This window comes from Falco rusticolus, chromosome 2, assembly GCF_015220075.1.
Source record: "Falco rusticolus isolate bFalRus1 chromosome 2, bFalRus1.pri, whole genome shotgun sequence".
NCBI classification, from domain to species: Eukaryota; Metazoa; Chordata; class Aves; order Falconiformes; family Falconidae; genus Falco; species Falco rusticolus.
This window is the reverse complement of record NC_051188.1, coordinates 75,409,249-75,431,188: the sequence shown is the minus strand read 5'-3', so window position 1 is coordinate 75,431,188 and position 21,940 is coordinate 75,409,249. Positions and strand designations below refer to the sequence as shown.

The 21,940-nt window shown below is 45.9% G+C and overlaps 2 protein-coding genes across 7 annotated transcripts in view; one reads left to right on the top strand and one right to left on the bottom strand.

Moving 5' to 3' along the window:
* Positions 1–647: 647 nt before the first annotated feature.
* ATP5PO (ATP synthase peripheral stalk subunit OSCP) lies at positions 648–4,035 on the top strand. Its single transcript, XM_037376416.1, has 7 exons — positions 648–752; positions 887–937; positions 1,083–1,193; positions 1,533–1,662; positions 1,779–1,891; positions 3,485–3,571; positions 3,857–4,035. The coding sequence occupies exons 1-7, from the start codon at positions 723–725 to the stop codon at positions 3,968–3,970; spliced, it is 636 nt and encodes a 211-aa protein (XP_037232313.1). The 5' UTR covers positions 648–722; the 3' UTR covers positions 3,971–4,035.
* A 2,763-nt stretch (positions 4,036–6,798) lies between these two features.
* The window catches only part of ITSN1 (intersectin 1), a 142,101-nt gene continuing 126,959 nt past the window's right edge, over positions 6,799–21,940 (bottom strand). For all 6 annotated transcript variants that reach the window (XM_037376400.1, XM_037376403.1, XM_037376399.1 and 3 more), the window contains 7 exons: positions 21,053–21,220; positions 19,192–19,404; positions 18,540–18,661; positions 16,320–16,402; positions 16,137–16,220; positions 15,522–15,695; positions 6,799–14,575 (listed from right to left, as the gene is read on the bottom strand). In XM_037376400.1, coding sequence (XP_037232297.1) covers positions 14,427–14,575; positions 15,522–15,695; positions 16,137–16,220; positions 16,320–16,402; positions 18,540–18,661; positions 19,192–19,404; positions 21,053–21,220 — 993 coding nt within the window. In that variant the 3' untranslated portion in view covers positions 6,799–14,426. The remainder of the gene's footprint in view (positions 14,576–15,521; positions 15,696–16,136; positions 16,221–16,319; positions 16,403–18,539; positions 18,662–19,191; positions 19,405–21,052; positions 21,221–21,940) is intronic.

Here is a 21,940-nt window from a genome sequence, read left to right as displayed (position 1 = left end):
ACAGGCCCTTAAAGAACGTGAGAAGGGGTGGAGGGTCGCTGCACCCTGCTACAGGAGCTGCATGGCTGCCAAGCGGCCTGTCACCCAGAGCTCGCTTCCGTGCCCTGAGCCCTCCACCTTCAGAGACACAGACACGGGCGCGGCGAGCTGAGGCGCCGGGTGCAACGCTGCGTGTGTGCAGGGCGGCCGGGGCCGCCATGAACCCAAGGGAGCCATGGCCCCGGGCACTCTGCGCCTCTCCGGAGCGCCTGGCGGAGCCACCTGCAACACCATGATGTGCGAAGGGGCAAGGAGGGGAGGCCCGGCAACTGGAACTTCGGCCCCTGCGGGGCAGGGGCGCCACAGGGGCCCCTCCCTTTCCCTCCACCGAGGGCTGCCCGCCCGCCCGCGCCCACGGGAGCAGCACGGGCGGCACAACCGCCCGCCGACGGGGCCCGGCCTCCTCTCTCGGTCTGGCCGGGCGGCTGGGGCGCCTCGGCGCTCCGGTTATCGCCCCAACTAGCGGCAGCGCCCGGCGAGGCTGCTCGGGCAGGGGGAGGCGGGGGCCGCCCGGGCCGCGCTCCAGAACTACAGCCCCCGGCAGGCGGCGGGGCTGGCGGAGGCCGGCCCTTCCCAGCGTGCCCCGCGGCGGGGCGGCCCGGCGGGCAGGGGGCGGGCGCGCCTGCGCACTGCCGCGCCTCGGCAGCGGGCTCGGCGGTGACCTCGAGCGGCGGCCGGGGAAGATGGCGGCGGCGGCGGGGCTCTCCCTGAAGGTGAAGTTGCGGGGGGGCGGCGGCTTCGGGGCCCGCGCGGGGCACGGGGGCGTCGGTGTCTCGAACCTCCTCCCGCCGGCGCGCGCCCCTGTCCCCGAGGCGCGCGCCGACGGCGGCCGTTATGCGCCCCGCAGGTGCGGCAGCTCAGCACGTCGGCGGCGAGGCCGCTCTCCAAACTGGTCAAGGTGAGGGGGGGCGGGGGGCGCCGGCGGGGCCGCCGGCGGCGGGGGGGGGTTGGCGGGGGGCAGCCGCCGGCAGCGGGGGGGGGGCTGCCGCCGGCTGCCCAGCTGGGGGCCGCGCTCAGTTCCCCCCCCGCTTTCTCGCCCCCAGCCCCCGATCCAGGTGTACGGGCTGGAGGGGCGCTACGCCACCGCGCTGTACTCGGCCGCCAGCAAGCAGAAGAAGCTGGAGCAGGTGGAGAAGGAGCTGAGCCGAGTGTGGGTAAGGCGGTGTGCGGCCTGCGGCCCTCCCGGCTCGCCCGGCGGTGGGAGCAGCGGGGTTCCCTGCTGCCGCTTGTCGGGAGGGGGTGGGCTCGGCTCCCGGGGGCCGTGACTCCCACTTACAGCCTTAAGCTGCTTGGGAACTGTTGGGGAGGAGTGCGAGCTCTAAAGGAAATACACTGTGAATGAGCTACACCTGGAGCTGCCGTTTCACTTCCCATCAGCTTCAGGCCTCGTTCTTACTCACGGGACGACCGTGTCGCCTGCTTTGGGTAGTCCCGTTAGACCTTGTAATGCCTGGAAAACTCCTGGCCTTTATCGCGTTTGTGTATCCTCTTAGACCCTCTTGAAGGACCCCAAGCTATCCAGTGTTGTTATGAACCCTCACACCAAGAGCACAGTTAAACAAAAAGCTGTGAACGATGCCATAGCGAAAGAGAAGATGTCCCCTATTATTGTCAACCTGATGAGTGAGTAACCATTTGACTTCAGAAAAACACCTAAAGCTACTCTTTACTACTGTTAGCTAACCAAATCTGCTCGGGGTGGGAGCTTTAAACCCTTTCAATGTATCTGCATCTTCCAGATTTGCTTGCTGAAAACGGTCGCTTGCGTTACACGCCAGAGATTGTTTCTGCGTTTGGAAAGATCATGAGCGCATACCGTGGAGAAGTGCTGTGCACAGTCACCACTGCACAGGTGAGTTAGGAACCTCTCGATTGAGCTTAATGGGTAGCAGTATAAAAGGCAAACTTCTTTAGCTTAATTTTGCTCTCTCTAGTTTAATAGTGAGGAAATATCTCCTCTCTACCGAGATTTACATTTTCCTGCAGATAGCTTTTTGATATCCAGCAATTACTGGTCAAAAATTAAACCTGTTCCTCCAATTTAAGTCTTAACAGCTTACATCTTTCCTTCCTATGTGTGAACCCAGTGGCTGATAAAAGTCAGCTTCGTCTGCAGATTGAGCTGCCCGCATTCTTATTTCTGTCATCAGGATCATACAGATTAGGTCAGAATTAACAGATCAGCTATTATTTCGAGCAAGGCAGATATCTGATAGGACTGAGAATGCCTGTGGTGCTTGGTGCTGTGCTTCACAGGGAGCAGCTACCTGATTCACCACCTGCAGTGATCAGGACAAGCAGCTAACTCTGAAACTGTAGGAATACTTTTTCAAAAGTAGCAGGCAAGGCAAGTCTGGCTGGTGCTGCTCAGGAGAGCGAGAGGGAAGATGGTATCTCTTAGTTGTAAATAACAGGCTGGAGGCACAGTGGTTCTGACACTTCAGTAACATCTTCGTTAACGGATCCATGCCCAGGTCTGCTAGGGTGGGAAGCTGGGCAGCTAGGTGTGTGATGTAAATCTATAGCTCTTGGGTAGGGATACAGTGAGCTACCTACCTGGATGAAATAGAGAGACTGATCCACTTCAGATTAACGGGCTCCCTTCAGGCCATAAGCACAGGTTGTCAGTCTAAGCGGTAGCCTTCAGGGACATGTGGACTCACAGGCCAGTGCAAACCTTTCCACAAGCTATCCTAAATATTTCATATGTAAAGTTACTTTCCTGCTGCTTTTTTGTTGTTGTTAGTTTCTTTTGGCGCTCAAACTGTTAGCTATTAAATAGAAACTATGTAAATTGCCAGTAACACAAAGCCAGTACTTTTCAGTGAAGTCCTGTTTGTTTCTGTCTCAGTGGTATCTGAGCGACTTGTAGGGGTGGCAAGGACAGATTCACAGTGTCTCTCCCACAGGGATGCAGAGTTCTTCCATGGTGATGGAGACATGTACTTAGCCAGGAGCATTCTGCAAGCCTGCAGCAGGGCTGGGAGCTCACTGCCAGCATCCTCAGTCACCGCCCAGGGCTTTACATGAAACCATGCTTCTTCTCAAGCTGATTATCTCAATTGTTAGGAGCAGCAAAATTAAACTTTCCTTGTATAGCCTGAACACTGCTGTAAGGCAGATCTCAAGGTTTTCCATCAAGTGCTTGCTTACTTTGGCAAGTATGGATTCCTGACGCTTGCCATCTGAAGATGTCAGCATCAAGCTTTTGCTGGGAATATGTGCACAAATAACACAGTGTTTCATGAAATTAGGAGGGCACAAAGCGAGTGCTGTTTCTGTGCTGTCCTTTGATTATTCCTGTTCAAGAAGGCAGCTTAAACTGCCTTGCTGGTGGAAGTGTCTGTCTTTAGAAGAATCTGAGTAAAAAATCTGGGTTTTCATTATATCATTTGATTATTTTCAAGTCCTTTAATTTTCCTTGTCTTCTGTTCATATTTTTCAGCCCTTGGATGACGCCAGCCTTACTGAGCTAAAAAGTGCTCTGAATGGATTCTTGGCTAAGGGCGAGGTCTTGAAGCTGGAAGCCAAGGTCTGGATTTTTGATTCGTAAACAAATTTTATCAAGTTCCTGTTAAGCTGCGCTTTTTAACTTATTTTACTGAATCCAGTTGCTATATTACATAGTTCTGTGCTTTCTTGTAGACCTGGTGCTGCTTCAATTAATAAAATCTTAACTTTGGAATACAGGGACTGCAAAGTTACCATAAAAAAGGCTCTTTTGAAAGCTTTTTTTCTTTTTTCACTAGTGTAAAAATTGTATGCTAGGCTACCAAATTTTTGCTAATAGAATTTCTGTTCAATGTTTCTTCTTTAGATTGATCCGTCGATCCTTGGTGGCATGATTGTCAATATTGGGGAGAAGTACGTGGACATGTCAACAAGGTCAAAGATCCAGAAACTCACCAAAATCATGAAAGAGACTATCTAGCAAGCTGTCCTAGTCACTCACAGTGAAACCTGTCAGATGGAAACAATAAAATACTTCTTCTTGAATAGATGGTGTAAAGTATTTTGATTTGGGAAGCACAGCACTGAGGGAGGAAGGTGATGAAGCTGCGGCGAGTTCCACTTAGTTCTCACCGAACACTTCATGACAGCTTGAAAACTCTTAACTCATCCTGAAGGCAGGTGAACGTTGCTCTGAAGGAAATGGAGAAAAATGCTCTAGAAGCTGATAAATGGGGTCACTGCTGCTGAGGTTCTGTAAGTCTCCAGAGAAATCTTAACACTCTGTACTGTCAGGATAGTGGAGCAACAGTCCTGCTGCTGCCTGTGCTGTTTCTGTGTGTGGAAGGTGTTGACACTGGAACTGTAGCTGGTAGATGCTTTTAGAAGTACAACGGCTGTTAAGACAGTTGTGTCATCAGTGTGTCTCAGCAGCAAACGCCATGTCAGGCCCAGCTGACTTCCACATCAGTATTGCTGGAGAGAGAAACTAAAATTTCCCTGGAAAAGCTTGTTAGTGAGAGGCTAAGGTGTTGTTAACTTCCAACTGCATACAAAAACGTTTGTAACAGGACAGGAGTTCACACCTAGGCATGGCCAGCTGGATATGCTTCCTGGTTAACATTTGAACATGGATTTTTTTTTTCTTAAAGTTCTGTGCCTCTGTCTTCTGTTTAGATAATCCTCACCAGGCTTGTGAAGGGGTGTGAACTGCCTCTTTCTCCCTGTTGGTCCTTGGCCAAGAACTGAGTTTGACTTAATTTTGGATGGATACTGTTCTTGCAGGGGTGGGGTGTGGAATTGGTAGTGCTAGCTCATTGCAGTTGCCTTACTGAAACCTGTTAACCAGCCACCTAGTTTTTTTGAACGTTTTTAATAACAAGCAGCAGCGCCAGCAGGGGAGACTGTTTAGTCCTGTGCTTTCTCTGGTGCTTCAGGCTGGAAGTACTTTCCCCACCAGGGCCAGCCCAGGGCTGTGGGTCACGCGTCCTGCCTGGGGGGGCGGAGGTGCAGAAGTAAAGGCTGTGCTCAGCCTCCCAGCAGCCCCCCAGGGCTGGGGAAGGGCTGGGGGTGGAAGTGCCCTGCGGCAGGATGAAGTGCTTGTCCTGGGGGCAGTGGGAGCAGCAGGGTGGGTGTGTGCTGGGACAGGGGAGGGAGCGCTGAAGCTTGAGGGGGCAGTGATGAGGGTGGGTGGCACTTGAGACCCCCAGGAGGCCCAGAGGCGGAGCAGAGGGTCTGCTAGAGGCCTGCGGACAGTGGGGCAGCCGTGGGCCCAAAGGGGCCTCTTGCACCCTGCTTTCTGCTCCTGGTGTCACACCGTAGCAGCGGTGAGGTGCTTCAAGCTGTTCCAGAGGCAAGGCAGCTTTCCAGAGGTCGGTGCTGTGCAGCAGAGATGCCGGCCCCTGCCCACTGGATAAATGTGGCCTCGACAAAGCAGTCCCACGCAGCTGGCGAGCTTCCTGACAGTCCCGTCTCACCTACTTCTACAGCAGCTGTGATCTACAAGCCAGCACTTCGGCTAGTCCCGCTGTGCCAACCCAGTGCCAAAACAGCTGTGAAGAAGTGAAAATAAATGCATCCTCTGAGCTGGACAAAGGGACCCACTTGCTTAACAGGATACGGAGGGTATTGCCCTCAGGGCAGCTGGCCAAGTTCAGTAATTATTCACAAAAATTAGGGGAGAGATCAGCGTGAGACTTGCTATATTCTCACGCAGCAATGGCACAGGCGGTTGCTGACAAGCTGCATGAACTGCTGCTGACGTAAAGTCATAATACGCACAAAGTAATGGCACCTGGCCTATTAAGCAAGTGCCTTTGGTTGGGGTTTCTTTGGAGGATGGGGTCTTACTATTTTTGAAAATTTGTTCTTTCTGTCTTACTACAGATTTGTTCAACTCAATTTTCCACTCTTGAAAAAAATGCAAATAATGCGTTACAGGGATTAAAGGTGGCGTCTGTCAGACATTAAATGCTGGTAAGTGATTTCCCTCCCTATCACTTCGCTTATACCTATGTAGTCTTTTATCAAAAATACTCATCTGGCAGTTTACTTAATGGGTCTGACACCGTATCACTCTTTTTCAGTCCTTCTCAAGAATGTAACAGTACACAGTTAAACTTTAAAAAAATCTGGATTTATTCTTGCATAATTTCACTTGCACAACTACAGTCTCATCTGTGTCAAACACACTGCACAGCCCAAAACCGTATTGGCAGTTTCCACCTCAGTGACTGCAGCCTGGGAAGTGGCACAATTCCTCAAACAGGTGAACACATTTTAAGGACTTCTGCTTAATTGGACCATGTCTGTAAATAGAATTATTTAACCAAGTATAGCTGAGGAAACCAGACATTCACAGCAACCAAAGTACAGTCGAAACTTTCTTATGAGAAACAGTGGTGTCCAATTCATAATTATTCATTATACCTATTACAAATGATTTAAAAAACCAAAAGAAACCAACTTCACTTTATGAATGTTCCACTTGTAGAATAGTTAGATGTGATGTAAATGAACAATACAAATTTATACCATTTTCTCTGGAAAAAAAAACCCAAACAACTTTTTCTCCTATTTGGTCAGGTCTTGTTTTATAATGCCTTTGTAATTTTTAGGATCATATGAATACTAGAGACAGTACAATACCTCCTTTTTTAAGGGGGGGGGGGAAGAAAAAGAAAGGAACTAATTGATACCATTTGTTTGGCAGCAAAAAGTGCACTAAAAAGTAACATCACCACCAGCGGCGAGGGGGATTCCCCAATTCTAAGTATTAACATTGAAAAAAATACTATGGCTATCTTTTTCTTTTTTTTTTCAACAATTTACCAACACAAAGTAGAAACTACCCATTACACAGCCACAAAGGCTGCCAGAATCTAAATTCCTTTTCAGCAACTTGAGGACTGGAATAGAGTAATTCTGCACAAGCCGAAGCCTCCCAGGAAACACTGCCTCATGGGGCTGGGGGCAGCTTTGCCTTTTCCCTGTGGGTTCGGGATTGTCTCGCCATGGGGGGAGCCCGTACCTGCGCTGGCAGCTTGCTGTGGGCCTCGCCGAGGTGGGATGGATGCCTGCGGTGCAGGAGGGTCGGTGCAGATCCCTCTGCACTGGTGTGACCTTTCAGGCGGTGCTGCCCAGTCACCCCAAAAAGCAGCCCATCCTGGGGTGAGCGTGGTGGTGGCAAACCTGGGAGAGCCTAAAAGACATGGTGAGACGGGGCGAGAGGAAGCGAGAACAGGGGCAGCGAGCTGGCCAAGCACCCAGTCCAGCACTAGAGTCCTGCACCCAACCTTCCCTCTTCCTCCTGGCAAGAACAGGTTACACCATGAGGCCCTTCCCACAGTGCAGCCACCACAGCTGGGGGAGATTTCCCTTCCAATCCATCACCTGATGGATGCCCACCCACGATTTTGGGGGGAGCAGAGATCCTGCTGCTCACCAAGCTCTTACTTTTTAGCTCTGTCCCTATTTTTTCACTTTTTCTCCTACTCCCCTGCATGCCATCCCTCCCCTTTCACCTGTGCTCACCATGGCAAGCAGGAGCTGCTGCCGGGGTCTCAGAGGAAGCACCAACTCCCTTTGTTTGCATGATGCTTTAAGATCCCAGAACCAACCACTAAATCCAGGGTTAGTGACACTTTTGCAGCTTTACAAGCAACACAAGGAATTCACCTATGGTCGCAGCAGAGCCTTTGACAACTATATCAAGTAACTAGGCTAGTTTAATATATTCTTACTGCAGTTCTTTATTCTTTTAAATTAGGTCCTAAATATATCCTTCTATGTACAGAAAAATAATTTCCCAAGGACAGTCTTATTTTAAAATATTTAAATGAACAAACAAAAGGGTGCCTATAAATGCTTTTCTGTTAGATTTACTCAGTATTTGACAATGACAACAGCTGTGTTTTTATATATACAAATAATCACACAAATATATATATATATAAGCATGTATTTAACTATAGATACATTGATATGCATGTAGGACAAGAGTATTGGGGCTAAACAAATGCCAGGATACATGTGGAATGTACGTACAGAGCAAACCCCTCAAAGTTAAGGTGATGTAACCTGATTCCCAGCTTTTCTGTGTTTCAAAGGTTTTGACTGCTGGATTTGAATAAACTGAAATATCCCAGTGGCAAGCAGAGCAATATGAAACTAGACACCACTGTTGCAGTAGAAGACTGAACTTGGCACATCTTAGTTTTGAAAATGTATTCGATAATATTACAAAAACTGCATTATCCACGTTTCCCCCCCAACCCTACTCATATGTAACAAAAAGTGGTTTATTTCTTCTTAAAGGGTAAAAAAATTGTAAAATGAACATTTAAAAAGTTCCCTCATAAAAACTCATGCTGAGAAAATATATAATAATTAATTGCATCTAGAAAAAAGTTCTGTAATTGATCAGTTATTTGGCTTAGTGTCAGCTCAGCGACATGCTCCGTCTTTCAAGGTGCCCAAGTCAACGCACCAGCTGTGTGCAGCCTCTTAGGGCTTTACAGGCTGGCTTTCTACCAGCACTGTACTTGGCAAGGTACTTGGTATTTCCGAGGCCAAGGTCAGCCTAGTGGGTTTTTTATTTTACAGTCCTTCCAAATGTGTTGCAAATCTGTAAGTATAAGAATTATGATTTGCCTGGTAAATACAATTCTGGTGAGTTCAGTAGCCAAAACCACTTTTGGGAAGATAAGGAAGAAAACAGATCCAGCTGAAAAGACTATTGACTACTTCTGTATTTCATCTTAGTCTTGACTTTTTGTTTGATGCTCTATTGCAATCTTCCAAATCCTTACAGAGCTTGAACCGACTTCATAATGTAGGCTCTACATTATCGAAGCCGCCTGAATTCCTCCATGCATCCCAGCAAAGCACACAGGCACCCCGCTGGCTTTACATATGCCTTTGCACTGAATTTGGGCACGAATTAAAGTTAAGCATCTGCTGAAGTGCTTTGTTGAGCCAGGAGCTGTGGCAGAGGTGGCAGCTGCCAGATGAGCTGTCAGGGAGAAGCCTGGCAAGGAGTCCCTAAAACAGCGCTGTTCCACGTAACCGAGCTTTGGGAGTTGGGGTTAAAGGGCGGGAAAGAGTGATATTTTCCAAAGGACTTAATTAGTTACAGAACCAGAAGCACCCGTTTACTCACAAGATGTGCACAAGGAAAACCTAGTGCGACCGCAACAGAGCAAGGCAGTGAGATGAGGCGAGATGTGTTTTCCAGTCACCCACTGCATCGATTTGTGCAATGCAGCCAGTGTTTGGCTTGGAGGGAGCCAACAGGCTCAGCAGGTGGGGAAAATCATGGCTGGGAGAGGACCTGGGTGATCTCCAACATAAGCCTCAAACCTAACGGCAACAAGCTGGAGGCTTATGGGCTCGCAACGTGGGCAGCGGGAGCTCACAGCCTGGCGCTGCTGGGAGGACAGCACAGATACATGCCCAGGTGGCAGGCTGGACCCCTGAAAGGGGGAGAGCTGAACCTGCCCCAGGCGTGGCTTCCACCTACACCTGGCTAAGCGCAGAGGACAATGAGCTCGGGTGGTTTCCCTCAGAGGCATCTTGGAAGGGCTGACTCCTGTCCACAGGGAGAAAACACTCTCCAGGCAGAGCAACAAGACCAGGCTGATTCTTACTGCAATCAGAGCAATGATGGGGGGATCCTAAAGGGGGAGGGATGCAGGTGAAAGCACAGACATCCACCCTGCCGACATGTAACGGCATTGCTGGCAAATACCTCATGGGACTGTAGGCTGGGGGAACAAGTCCTTCGAGAGACAGAAAACTGGCACATTGATGCTGGTACAGCCGGTTCCCTGTACGGAAAGGGCACGTAACCGTGTACCTCACGGATGGTCAGTCACGAGAGCTACCTGGATGGCACCAGGAAAGCAAAGAGCCTGACAGCAATGTTTACAAGCCTATAAAGTCCCTGTGAAAGCATCTTGAAACAACACGGTGCCTAAGCACCTCAGAGGTATATCTCAGAAGGTAATTCCTGGAAAGAGGAGTATGAGGGCTGTCACAAACACCAAAAAGCTCCACTTCTATAAAAAAGTGCATGCAAACTCCCGCATAAATACAGAGCTGCACTAAATCCAGCGTGGCTCTCCCAGGCTGAGGAGAAACACGTGGTTTATTAATCACTGCTGTTATATTATGGATGCTTGGGGTCCTGGAAAATTGAAGTTCTGCTGTGAGACTGCAGATCTGATTTTAAACTAAACACCATCACCATCCCCCCCCCAAAAAAAGAAAATTAAAAAAGATTCCTTTCCTTTCTCCTCAGTATCCTGTCCTGTCTGCAGCCACAACAATATTGATGTTCTGCCCGTTCCCAGCTACCAGCATCTTTCAAAAGTCATTTTAGTAATTTCTAAAAGTGGTGTTCCCTTTCAGGTTCTGACCCATTAGCTCAGTTCTACTACAAGACTTAAAACCAAGGAAACACTAGGGAGAAACAATATTCTCATTCTCCTTGTTAAAATTAATGTGCCTAAGGGGAAAATGCAATTCCCAGAATTACAGGTTGAAAACTAAACTAGCAGTTCAACTTTTTCCATTGCATGTTTTCTCACAGCTGCAGGTTTTGCTCGCTCTTCTCCCAGGGCTTTTTTCTCCCGATTTATCTACAGCAAGACCACTGTTTCCATGAAGGCAGTGAATGCATTAAAAAGTCACAGTATTATTTTTAGAAAGGCTTGATTGCCAGCCAAGAAGTTTGATGCTGAAGAATTACTTCAAAGCAAAACATCTTCTCCAAAGAAGTGGAGCCTCCTAAAAGTAGAAACCCCATCTTAGAGCCAGTCCCAGTGGCCCATATACCAATTCAGTCTCGCCAGTGCCTCATTTTAAGGACGAGTAATGGAGAGACCTTGTACTCGGCCCCTCTACAGGGATAAATTTTACCAAAGCAAATGCAGCCAGCCAGTCCCGGAATATGTATGGGTTTACAACCTCTGTGTTTTAGTGGGGATGCTTATCTGCATAAATTTGCGCTCAAATCCAAAATGGGACCAAGTATTATCTGCCCTTCAATTTTGTTCTTGTGGTTGTTTTGCATAACATTAGGAAATGTTTACACACATCTAGATGGGGCTGGAAAGGGAGCTGTGAGCCTAGGCGTGCTACTTTACAAAGATATTCAGAGATCAATAACCAGGATCTGAAAGACAGGGTCTACATCAATACAGGTATTTCGTAGTGGTAGCACAGACTAGCAGCGTTTGGCCTGACAGCCAGCACGCGGCGCTCCTAAGAAGATGGCTCAACCTTCATACGTAGCGGGAAAGTCAGCTGGCTTTGTAAACACACACGGAGATGCCGAACTGCCTAGGTATCGCTGCGTGCCTCTCCCTTCCCAGCCCCTTCAGAACACAGGCAGTATTTAAACAAGCCTCTGAGAGCTCACAGTTTTCTCTATGAAAGCATTAGTAGGAAGGCAGATAATGAGTCTCTTTTCAGTCAAAGGCCTGCGCTTTTACAGCACGAAGTCCTGGATGAGAAGGAGGCCTGTGCAGCTACGGTGGCTAAGAAAAGCAGAAACCTGTAGCCTGTGCAGCTGTGGAGTTAATGGAAAGTGATGTGCAAGACTGCAGCATTCCTGAACAGGGAAAACCAGGCAGGAGGCAGCGTGTTTCTAAGAACCTTTGGTTAACCCTGGTGAAAAGCGGCTCAGTCTGGGAAGCCAACAGTGCCGATATGCTACAGAGCACTGAGGGCAAGCGGGCGAGCAAACAGCGACACCCCTATGCACAGTTGGCTGGCTCTAAGGGTATACATACATTCTGTCCTTGATGCACAGGGGTTAGGACGAGCTTCCTCTTTAGGATTAGACTGATTACAAGGGATTCATTAGATATCCATGAGCCAAACCCCAGCCTTTCATCCTCTTCATGTTCGCGTAACTCCTATTGACATTAACAGGAGCTTAACGCGGCTGTGCATTGAGGGTAAGCGGGAAATCAGAAGCGATGGTGATTGGGAAGGTGCTTGGGAAGGTGCTCAGTTCTGCTACAATCGTACATGCCCACGACAAGGGTCACAATCTGAGAGGAGCCCCTGCAGCTATGGGTCCCCCGCTTCCAACACCGGTTGAGTCTCAGAGGAAGATGCAGCTCCTTGAGGCTCCATTTGAAAACCTGGCCAGGATCTCTGTGTTACACCCACGGCCTTTTTTGTCCTGTTTATCTATTTAGTCGTTACCATAATTCATGCTGGTGAAATGATACCATTAAAAAGTGATGGTACTTTTTAAACACTGAAATGAATGTTCGTTGTATTTACAGCTACTGAGTAAAATTAGGACAGCGATAAAAGGTTAGACAATGACATTTAATGTTACTCCATTAATAGATTTTATCACTTTTTTTTATCCTACCACAACAATGTGTATTTTCATATACATTATATTTAATAAAATGTATTGATATGGAATTAGGAAAGCATGGGTTTAGTACTATTTACATATTTTAATTGAAACAATTTTCTTAACAACATTGAAAAATAGAAACTTAAAGTTCTCTTAATCGTGTTTTCAGCCAGTTAGTGGTAAACAAATGCATGCCTAGGAAGTTACACTCCCTCTAAAATGTGGTCAGTTGAAAGTTTCTAACTAAAGTGTGTATCTCTGTTTTGTTTCAAAAAATACATAAGTATGTCTGTCATTTCTGATACAAAATTCTACACTATCTTCAATAAATAAATAATAAAGCGATTCTGAAAAGTATGAAATGTAAACTTTGTTGTCCCTCCAACATACATTTTTTTTTCCCATTGCTTGAAACATTACAGTGGTCTTTTAGGAAATTATAATACACAGACACTTCCCAGCACAGTTTACACTTATTACCATACTGTATCTACCTATCTGTTATGAATATATCCTAATTTCCTAATGGAAATCAATAAGACTTGGAGTGCTAGAGAACACCGCCTATACAGGAAAGGTGGAAACCAGTACTGAAAGGACATGCAAGGAACACCAAAACCTAACAACAGGCTCCACAAGAACGTCCACATGCTAATGAAACAGGCTGACACCTCCCATTCGGAAATAAAATCCTTACAAAAATACCAGTGTATGCATGATAAGTCATGAACAAAATGAATCCAAGCAGAACAAAGAGGAATTTTACTCTTACGGGTCTATTCTCTCTCGAGTCCAGATTCAGCAAAGCACTTACGCATGTGCTTAGGGGGAAACGAGACGTAAGTGCACGCTTAAAGCTGGGTGCTTTCCAAACGGGGAGTTTGCTGGATGTGGGCCTATACGTGTGTATTCGTAGAGTCAAATGGATATATAAACCCTGCCGTTCCCCCAGATGACAAGGCTTTTGCTTTGGGGTTACCCACTCAGCACCATCACAAGCACTCTGTTTCTGGCCGCGTCCAGTATCGCTGCCACCAGACCTGCGATCACCCTGGCTCGCCACAAACACCTTTGCGAGTACAGGACGCCGCTGCCCTGAACTCAGTAACATGATGTCGAAGAACACAGTTAGGCACGGTACAAGTTAATAACCGGTCACCAACGATTGCTTTGCAAACTAGATTCTGCAGGGTAGGAATTAGCTTCCTCAGCTAGAGCCATGGGGTTTTCTCTTCCCTGCTGCAGGGGACCGATCATCCATCTGCAGTCACACAATCAAGCAGCAGAAGTAAAGAAGTATTGAAGTGGTATAGCACAACATACAGCAGGGCTCTATGTTTAATCCTTCACTTACTGTGCGAACATTTACTGTGCTATAGAAAACAGCAACTTCCAAAGGTACTGAGTGGGTGGACTCTTCTGAAGTGCAACGCATCTCTGTGCAGAAGGCCTGTACATAATTTGTTTTCAGGGGCAACATGAGCCATGAAGTGGTATGTTAATAGAATCTTCTCTGTTTATAGATATAGACTATTTATTTTCTAAGTCTTTTCAGTACCATCATGAAGATCTTCAAAGATCTTCTTACTGTGTAACTGCTCCTTCCATTCGCATAACATTTACAAACCACTTTGCTGAGCAATAGGCACAAAATTCCTTAAGGGGGAAAACTCTGCCGAAAGCCTCCAAAACATACCAACGTTGCCTTCTTCATGTAAATTAAAGAGTAGGGTAACTGGAGCAAGCACAGCAACCTATGTGGTTTGCCAGCCTTTCAGACCGGAGCACAATAAACAACGAGGTTATTTCATAAACCCAGGAAACTAACATCAAGTTCCACATAGAGAAATCGAGGGAGATCTCCTCACTAAATTGGGATTCATTTTTCAGTGAGAATTATCAAGGCACAAAGATGCTCCTGTTTGCTTTGATAACCCTCTTACATGTGAAGGGCAAGCAGCAGTTTCATACCACACCAGTAAGGATTTTGTGACAGCTTCTGCAGGCGCCTATTGCAGTGAACTCAGACTGAAATAAAACATTTGTCCCTTTCCTTCTAAGGCTCATCGAACAATTGCAGGTCTAGTCGGACGACTATCTCTCCTGTTGGGACTTCATGCAGAAGGAGACACTTTGTAACTGGTCCCTTTGAACCCTGATCCTTCTTAATGTCTGCCACACGGATCTCTGTTCTGCCCAAAAAGTCTGAAATGCAAAAAGACAGCATGCTCAGAAATGACACAACTGTTTTACGTTGCAATAAAATGCTCATTTGCAGAAGGAACTAAGCTTCCATCTACGCACAACCAAAGGAGACAACAAGTCTTCAGTCCAACTACATTTCTGCAGCTGAAGGCAGCCAAAGGCTGCCAGTCTGCATAGAAGAGGATTTTAGCTAGACCATATGAGACAGCAGCAGCATTACAATGGTCCCATAAGCAGAAAAATCCACTATGTAATTCACAGCTGCCTTGCTTCAGTAGCTTATTTCTTTTCTGAAACGTTAGAGAAGGGGCCAAAGGCTGCTGCACAGTTCAAACCGAGTGCGAAGCCCTCTGGAGATGACAGAGCCAAGCAGTGCATCACATGAGTGACGAGGTTAACGGGCCAACTGGCGCTGGCCACATGAATGACAGTCCTATCCAAATACTTCCTGAGAGATTATGACTCCAAAATACACTCTTCAGTGCTCCATATATTTATCCCAGGTTAAGACTGGGTTAGGAATCCTGGGTTCATTTCTGCCAATGTTATTGCATGTTCTAGGAACTTGACATTTCTCTCCCTCCTGCATGAACCTATCCATTTCCAAACAGCATCCAGAGTTTTTTAAAGACTTGGCAGAACTGTGAACTACACTTTAGTTGTTGTCAAGTTGCACAAGAAGGAACCCCCACCCAACCAAAAAAAAAAAAAAAAAAAAAGAGCTTGATTCTTTTTGCAGATACTAGCATTACTCCACTAGGGAGCAAGGATGAGTAGGCTCCCGATATCCAAAGGGGTTCAATATTGGGGGTGGAACTAGATGATCTTTAAAGGTCCCTTCCAACCCAAACCATTCTCTGCTTCTATGATCGACCTCAGCAGGCGTGCATCTCTTCAAGACAGGAGATTGAAAACACCCTTGGAAGGGTGGCAGCCCCCTACGTACCATCTGGGGAGAACTGGTCCCTCTCGAACACTGTAATGCAGAGCACATCCTGCTCGAGGTCTTTGATAAAGAACTGGCAGTTGGAGTTCCACTTCGGGTTGAGGGTGTCCTGTATTGTCTTGGTAATGTGGCACTGAGAGCCCATTGTCACCTCACAGTACGGGTTACTCTTTCCTGGGAAGATGGAAACAAAGGGAAGAGAGTAATCACATTTTTAGGGGTGTGATCTTCCTCCTAAATATCCTTTTAGTCCTATAGCAAATATAATGGGGAAAAGACTGTGGCCTCACTGCCGTTATAATGAACAGGGACACAGTTCTGCAAGGTGTTGAGCACCTTCCACTCTTCATTTTGGGACTTGGTGACTTGTGATCTCTTATGCTGTGGCTTATGTGGCGGAAACTAAGTTTGCCTGAAATAAATGGGTTAATGCAGGACAACTGCATGACGGCTACTGAACTGCATGAAATCACTTCTGCATATTTTAAGTTCACTAAAACTGCTTCATTAAACAAAACCATGTTTTGGACAGAACCTCCTTCAAAGTCAGTCAGACAAATAGGAATGTCTTCTTCATAGAGCATATTATGAAAAATCCAAGGCAAAGGCACTTACCATGGGACCTGCAAGGTTTTAGTTCAATGCCTTCGACAATATTCACCATCAATCTCCCAATGCCTGTTGCTCTTTGTGAGCGAACTGTGGCGAAACAGAAGAGGAGAGAGAAAAGTCATTAACGTATTTGCCTGCCCTTGGGCTTTTCCACAGAAGATAAGACGCCCACATCCCATGCTGTACCTAAGTAGGCCTTTTCCCTCTTCTTCTTTTCAGTCTCTATGTATAGTTCTGAAGCAGCTTTGATCTTCTGAACCCAGGCAGTCCTTCAGAAGGAATGGGAAAAAAAAGTTGCAAAATACCATTTCCATTTTCCTTCCCCGGAGCACAGCAGACAAAAGTAAAGCTGTCCCTCCTTCCCAACCAAGGCTCTGGCCCCATCACAGGCTCTGCTACCCTGAAGCTGTCTGCCTGGAAGAGATCTTACTGGAATGTGTAGCACCTGCAGAAATGTAACCATCCTAAGCCAGGAGATCCCACCACACAAAGAAAGCTCAAGAGAATCACAAGCAAGGGGGACTGGATGAGAAACCAAAAGGTACAGACAACAGGCTTGCTTTCACCAATCCTTCTGCTTTATTGTAATAAACAAACTTCTTGTAGCTAGTAGATACAAGACAGTTATGTTGCAGAGCTGTCCCCTTTTCTTTACCCCTGAGGTTTCATACCAAAAATCTTTCTGAGCCTCGGGACACATGAACCACAACTCAAGGACTATATGGATGACAAAAGATCATGGTTCCCTATGAGGTCTCCTGGGAAACCATTTCATACTTCAGAGACTGAGTGGAAAGATTGACAAAGAAGTACAGAAGAAGGGGTATCAAGGGACTTCAGGGGTTTAGAAGAGTTGATGTGACATACAAGGGAGCCTGAAACCTGAGTCAAGGAAAAATGAGAGAACCTAGGAGTTGTGGATCCATTTCTGATCCAAAAATGAAGAGCTGCTGCTCTGATACTGGCTGGGATTTGGGTCTGAACACTCACATTCTGCTGCACAGAAAGCTGTTCAAGAAACTAAACACTTCAGGACAATTCTGCCTTCCAGCTCAGCCCTAAATGGCAACTTCAGAAGTATACCAAGCCTTTGATCATAAAGGTTCTTTTAAGATTAAATGGGTAAATGAATCACCCATTGATGCTAATGTTTTATTTGCTCTTATGTTGAAAACCTGAAAGTATCTCACTTAAAATGCTGCATTTATTTAGTAAGCAATTCTGGCATAAAAGAAAGTCAAAGGCATTTGACTAGAGCGGCCAAATTCAGATAACAGTTTTCACGGGTTCTCTCTGCAGTGAATGAAGAGAGACAGGCACCTCCAGAGGCCATTCAGGATGTGAAGATCTGGCTCCTTCCACTGATGGTCCAGCATAGTGTGCCTAAGCATCTCACTGATGTTCCTCGAGCTAGGTAGGATGAAGGCAGTGCAGAGTTTAAATCTTTCTGACTGCTGCTCTGAGTGCTCTGACACAGAACGGATGATTATTGCTAGAGTCTGATTCCCACAACAGATCTTAAGGTGAAAAGGCTGTGCCAGTTTTCATCACCAAGGGTCTAACCATGATGCTCGTTCATTCTGTGGCACAGATGGACAGACAGCATCCCAAAGGACAAACGGGACCCACAAAAGTACAATCTTTTGCAAGGAAAAACTGTGTGTATAAATAATAATGAATAACACTGTCAGGCAGGCAGGGAGCAAAGATGTTTTATATATTTTTATGTATCAGAATTTTTAGGAGCCATACATTTGAAGCCGACATAATACAATGTCTATACTAAGGGAGGGGGGAGGTTTGCTGCACTTCCAACTTTCATTTTTTAACAAAAGTTACCTTTCAGGACCTTACATTTGCATAGAGAAATGTTTTCAGTATAAGTCAGTGTAGTCCTCTCTCTGTAAGCTTGCCAGAGATAAAAATCACGAGCCGACATTTTGAGGTTGCTGTTCCTTTGACTGTTTCAGTCTGGACTGAACCAGATTAAAACTAACTGGGTTTAGTTTGATAGGTTTTTGCTTCAAGTTCTAATTCTGTCCTTTTCCTCAATCTAATTCAACTTACAGCCATAAGAATGCCTGCACTGGCACAAACAGATGGTAACCGAAGAAGATAGCATTGCATCTTTTGGCTTCCTTATGCTAACATAAATGTTAGGAAATACGGCCTGTATTTCAGCCCTACTAGCTATTTCACTGTTGGTCTTACCAGAATTCAGGAAATGTCATTATTTCTCCCTCCTCTTCAAATGCTGAGTACCACCGTATTCTCAAGCAAAAGTTTATCTTACAATTCTCCAGTCTTGTAAGATAAACTGCCTGGAGACTGCTATGCATGTGTATGTACATCATATACATTTGCACCAGACTTTTCAGTACTAACATGGCCTATACAGGTACTTACCTTTCATTAATGCTTTCAGCCCGGAGCGTATAGACTCTATCAATGTGGGAGATATGGAAGATGGGCTCATCTCCAGAAGGGTCTGTGGGTAATTTTACTAGTACCTCATTTAGAAAAATGGGCTGTAAAACATTAGGCAAAGCTAGAGTTCTACTGCACAGTATCTGAACAGATGCATTCAACACAGAGCAATTTATAACAGATTGTGCTTGCAGTATCTTTCCCCTTCTGCCTGCCTCCCACCTTTCTTCAGATATGTCATTTTCAAAAACTTTCTTCTTATCAAAGATACAGCTGCCTCCAGAGTCTGGGAACACTTCCCCTGAAGTAAACAAGCAGCCTCACGAAGCATAGCAGTCTCCCCTTTCCCACAAAGAGTAGCAAACACTACTCTCCCCGTTACTCCCTGACACACGTGGCCTCTTGTTGAAGAGGTTGTTTTAGCAAAACTCCAAAAGCATCTTTCTTACCTCACTAAGGCAAACAACCAGCTTTCTCACAATCAGTTGCTGGAATCTCCAGCGTACGCCAAAGCTTTCAAACCTTTTCTATATCAAGGCTATTGCCCACACCCCCGGTATGGGAGCTGCTGCCCGCTATATGCACTGTTAGCGCATAACCATCTCAGCCCCCACTTAAGAGGGGTACTTACAGTTTTGTACATTTTGTATTGCAGATTAGACTTGGGGCTGAAGACCTTGTCTGTGCCAGAAGAGCCAAGAGGTTTTATGATCTGAGTCAGGAGAAGGAAATCATTGAACAGAAAGCCATACAGCTCCTTGTTACTCTTGGCTTTATAGAGTTTCCCACTGTGCAGAAACTTGCGTGGTCCCAAGCAGTTTGTAACAGAATTAAATACGAGTTGCTGCGAAAAGTAGAAGAAGAACAACAACGCACTGTATAAAGTAAAACAATCGAGGTTCCCCTGAAAGAGATCAAATACAGTTTTGAGTCCTGACATTGGTTTCAATTGGTGTCACAGGGATGATGAGCAATGTCTCTGCCTTGCGCATGATAAGCAGTGCAAGTCATAGAAAGGCCACGCGAAAATTAACTTCAAGGCAGCCTATCAGTTGCATGTGGCATTGCCTGGACAGTCGGAGAGAAGCCAAAAATTCCTTTTGAGTTTCTCTGCCATGTGCATGCATCTCTGCAAGTGGAACTGAGCTGATGCTGACTTGTCCTGGATTAGCAGTAGCTATGCGAATGGCCTCTCCAAATGCTAAGCTTTCTTAACAAGGCCTGGGTTTCTGAACTGTCTTTGAGTTTCACCCAATAAAACATACCAAAGGAATTCCAGATAGCCTGTCTTTGTGTACACAAGATACCTGGGGTTAGAGGACGGCTGCTGACCGCTGGCTGGAACTGGCAGAATTTAAGACATCTGGAGGTTATTACCAGGTGGTTAGAGGCTTGCCCTTTCCTAAAGTGTCATTGTCAGGTTTATTTTTGCTAGGTGATGGTACAGTTCTCACCACCCTAGTTGGCTGGGCAGCTAGATCTGGGGTGGCTCCCTTCACAGATTAGAAACATCTCAAACAGAAAACCAGGGGAAAACTGGATTGCCCCTTGCCCAGGACTCAAGGCTGCTGCTACTGGCATTACTGAAGCAGCCAGTTGGTCTTCCAGGTAATATTTTTGGTGTTCTAGGGCCAGACATCATGTACAAAAGATAAAAGAGGCCATCTTCCTTCAGGCAGTAGTTGTAAGACAGCTGAATGTGTCTTTGACCCTTCTGACATTGTCATACATGTCTTTATTCTGAAACAGATTTCGTAAGATGAAATGCAATTTTTTCCAGTTTATAAACCAACCAGTAATTATTATTTTTTATCTTCTAGAACTGAAAATTCAGTGCATACTTTGAAAATTAAGCTGTGATCTGTCTGCCTCTATTATCTTCACCAGTAATAGGGAGCCCATCAAAATACCCTCCATTCTTTTGCAAGATACTCTGACACAATATTTTCATTATAGCTTCTGTAGAGAAACTCAGCACGTTACTTTAAAAAGCAGTATGTAATGGGAGGCAGTAGTTCTCTCTGTAAAGTCTTGAGAGAGACTTGATCAGTATTCTTGAATTTTCAAAATGTCTACAAAGTTTTATCACAAAAAATATTTTCTGTTACGAGTTTTAAAGCACTCCAGTCCAGAATGGTCAGGTATAGCTTCAGGATGGCATACAGCAGTCCAATAACCACTGTATTATAAAGAGCTGTGAAACTGGAAAATAGTGGTTGAAAATTGCGGCATTGAACCTGGTACTAGCCCAGAGCCAGGCAACAAAAGCAGCATTTACCATATTGAAGGCCGTAACACGATCAGCAAAAAGGATCACGTGCAGGAGTGAAAGGGAGCCAAACAAAGATGAAAACAAAGGATTGGAGATTGTATGACTTGATTAATTACACTGTTTGTCCCCTGATGCAGTGCTGCAAGTGAGCCATGGTATCTTCCCAACTGGTGGAGAAGTGTGCCTGTATTTACATTACTCTAGACAGCACTTTGTTTACCTCTGACAGGCCTTCACACTGAACGTGAGCCTGGATCCACTCCAGCCTATCTGAGTTTTCCTTCTCCCGCACACCTTCGTTTACTTGAGAACATAATTCTTCTGCTTTCTCAAGAGCATGCTTCAAGTGACTGTGGTCAGGGTGGTTTTCAGGAGTGTTTTCTATAATCTATAGATAAATAAAATACATTAGCCTTTTCCGTTATCTGCAGTTAAAATGTATTCATATTGTCAGCTCTATAATTTTTATTTTTTCATTTTCATCAGAGCCAGAATGTTCCACATTCCTTTTCCTCTTTGACAAACATGAAAAATAGGAGACAATCTCACAGTCTGTTTGCGAACAGCTGAAATGAACGCCTGCCTGCAGAGCCTTTGCATCAGTACACTGCTCACTCTTCTGACATAAGTACACAAATTCCAGCCATACACAGAAATATAGCAATGACTGTTCTAAGGAATCTCTTAAATGTCAACATCCAATTTATAATTATTTCCTGCAAAAGTCTTGGGCCAAGTTCAATAGCATTATTCAGGATGGTAAGTGTTAGGCAACAAATGAAAGTTAGGAAAGGGTTGTAAGTTATCCAGTGATGTAAGCTGCACAGTAAGGTAACTTGCAACAATCTGGCATTCAGGCTTGCACACTGAATGTCATTTACCAGACTACAGGGAGGGAATGATACTGTGGAAAAAGGCAAAGATGAGCTTAAGATTGACCTGTTACTCCTGTTACCTGAATTTCAAAGTTTTCATTCAGAATTTACTGCCTTCTGGTTCTCTGTGCACAAGTTTCACCTCTGTTTCTAATGGAAATATTGAGTCATTTTGCTGAAGCCAAATGAGTTACTGCATCTTCTCTAGTGTGGTCAAACATAAAAGGCTTTCC